Source organism: Hibiscus syriacus, unplaced genomic scaffold (genome assembly GCF_006381635.1).
Source record: "Hibiscus syriacus cultivar Baekdansim isolate YM2019G1 unplaced genomic scaffold, ASM638163v2 tig00110332_pilon, whole genome shotgun sequence".
Taxonomy (NCBI): domain Eukaryota; kingdom Viridiplantae; phylum Streptophyta; class Magnoliopsida; order Malvales; family Malvaceae; genus Hibiscus; species Hibiscus syriacus.
The window spans coordinates 9283711-9286417 of NW_024062688.1; the positions used below are offsets into that span (position 1 = coordinate 9283711).

The 2707-nt window shown below is 38.7% G+C and overlaps 1 protein-coding gene across 1 annotated transcript; it reads right to left on the minus strand.

The window, feature by feature from the left end:
• Positions 1 to 969: 969 nt before the first annotated feature.
• On the minus strand, positions 970 to 2127 carry LOC120119908 (photosystem II reaction center PSB28 protein, chloroplastic-like). The gene is made up of 2 exons (XM_039139699.1): positions 1929 to 2127; positions 970 to 1645 (listed from the first exon to the last, which is right to left on the minus strand). Exons 1-2 carry the CDS (start codon positions 2002 to 2004, stop codon positions 1176 to 1178), a joined length of 546 nt encoding a protein of 181 aa, XP_038995630.1. The 5' UTR covers positions 2005 to 2127; the 3' UTR covers positions 970 to 1175.
• Positions 2128 to 2707: the final 580 nt, after the last annotated feature.

Consider the following 2707-nt stretch of genomic DNA (forward strand, 5'->3'; position numbering starts at 1 on the left):
GGATGGACTCCAGCAGCCATTAAATCTGCAATTATGACATCAGCTGATGCAAATGACCATAGGGGTAAACCAATAATGGATGGCAACAAACCAGCTGCTGACTTTGCCATTGGAGCTGGACATGTAAACCCCAATAGGGCCATCGATCCGGGATTGATCCATGATATCAGGCCGGATGAATATGTTACTCATCTTTGCACCCTTGGATACACAAGATCAGAAATCTTTACAATCACACATAGGAATGTTACTTGCAGTGGGATTTTAAAGATGAATAGAGGTTTCAGCCTCAACTACCCCTCCATATAGTGGTTTTCAAGCAGGGAAGGAAGAGTAAGATGATCACAAGGAGACTGACAAATGTGGGGAATCCTTATTCCGTTTATTCGGTACAAGTGAAGTCTCCCGAGGAAGTTAAAGTGAGAGTCAAACCTAGAAGGTTGATATTCAAGCATATCAATCAAAGTTTGAGTTACAGAATGTGGATAACATCAAGGAAGAACACTCGAACAAAGAAGATAAGCTTTGGAGAAGGGGCATTGAAGTGGATGAATGCTCACAATAGCTTCCACAGGGTCCAAGTCTGATATCCGTCACTTGGAAGTAGCAGCAGCTCAGCAATCCTGCCTTTTTTCTAGTTCTTATTTTAACTTCTCATTGGAATAGCTTGGAAAATTTCATGGTGTATCAATATTTGTGTTGAGCATATACCATGTTTAAGTGGGTAGAAACTCAAAAATATTGGCAAAAGCTCTTCATGATGAAAATGAAGAGTGAAGCAATAATAATAACCACTTCTTTTACTTAGAGTGCAGCCAAGAACATTCATATGCTTAACCAATCTGTGAATAGAACATCGACAAATGTCATCAGTGGAAAATCGAAACATTTCCTATCTGATATCAGCATTTTATGAACATAACCAGAGTAAGTCATCAAAGGAACTAGCAAACATAGCACACAAGAAACGAAGTAAACGATTCGAAAACCGAAAAAGAAGGGAAAACAGAATTTTGTTGGGCATATGCAAGCAATAAGGTACTTTCATGAAAGCTACATTGGGATCTAACCCAATATAGGCATCTGCATTGGAGTTATACTTTAAACAAAATTACATAACACTAAGGAAGAATGCTGATGACTGTGGAGTAGTGCAAGAGAAGAATATAATTGCGTCATTTTTTGATGAACTGCAAGCCATTGTCATTGGAATATCGCTCCATAAATCTCATGAACCTATCCCACTCTCGTGGAGTTCGCATTATGTACTTTGCTTCGATCCCTGCAGGCTTCCCGTTCACAAACTTGGCATTTACATCAACCGACTGAATAACTCCTTCCTCATCAATCATGTAGAACCCGGTAATGTCACCGACTTCACCGGACGAGTCGAATACCGAGGGTTGATCGAATTTGAATATAGCCATACCATTTGTACCATCTCTGGACTTGGTTAACCTCACATCCGGTATTGTCTGTTCATCAGTCCCTTGAATGAACTGAATTTTCGGTTTCACCATCATTACTATCAGTCCACATTTCCTAGAGTTCCATGTCGTTGGCCATAACAGCGTCCGGGCCACCCGTAAAGATTGCCCATTAAAAAGCGAATTCAAGCTTCGGTGAGCAACCGAAGATGATATTCCTATAATACATAAAAAAAAACATTAGACAAACTAATCTAAATACAGTCAACTTGTTACCAGAAAGCTGCTAATGAGCATGTTTAATAATATCAGTATACAGCTCATTAGCAAAATCTAAACATACACAAAAACTAATACATATTGAACAAGAGAAAGCACTGAGTCAATTGAGATGGCCTACTTCTAGTCGTTTTTCACAATGAATAATCTCTTCAAGCTTCATAAACATAAAAGAAAAGTAAACCACAGTATCAAACGAGTTGGAAAAAAATAGAGAAATGCCTGTGAGAGAGCGTGGTTGGTTGAGCAAAGAGCGAGAGACAGGAGAGGCCAAAGCCAGAGACTGAAGAGATGCCATTGTTGTTGAGAGTGCGAGGAGGTAGAGGGGAAGATGTGGGGGTTTTAGAAGATAGTTAAAAAAGATAGTTGTGTGTTGGGAGTGATGGATGTGTTAAAAGGAGAGCCATTCGTTTTTAGATTTGGATTAGAGAAGGAGAGAGTGATAAGCTTTTTGCCTGTTGTCGTTGCCATGTAATGGGCGCCATGCAGACCCTTGAAATTGAAAAAAAAAATCACAGTGCAGACCAAGCTGACCCGAGCCACATCGATTGGAAATCAATGGGTCAGATCTTGTGGATTAATCAACAAAAAGCCCATTTTAATATACTTTGTATGCCTCTTAGCCATTGGGCTACCTCTCCTAAAGCATTATCGTTCCAACTGAGATCAAAAGAAAAAGGTCCAAACTATATACTAGTTTTAGTTTTTCATTTCATCCTTCACATCTATGAATCCTATCAATTTAACTCTCTCTCTCTCTCTCTCTCTCTCTCTCTCATTTTACTTATAATATTTCTTTCTTTCTATTCAAACTAGAACATAACCTTCTTTTTCTTCATGCCCTCATTACAGTAGCTGAGACTCTAACAACAACGACTATCGCTCAACCTCTATTCATGATGAATTTGGTACTAATCAAGAGTCTTCTTTCCCTTATTTCAATCTATAAGCTCAATTTTTTTAGAATAACCTCTAAATATAATAAAATTGACCAGAAACCT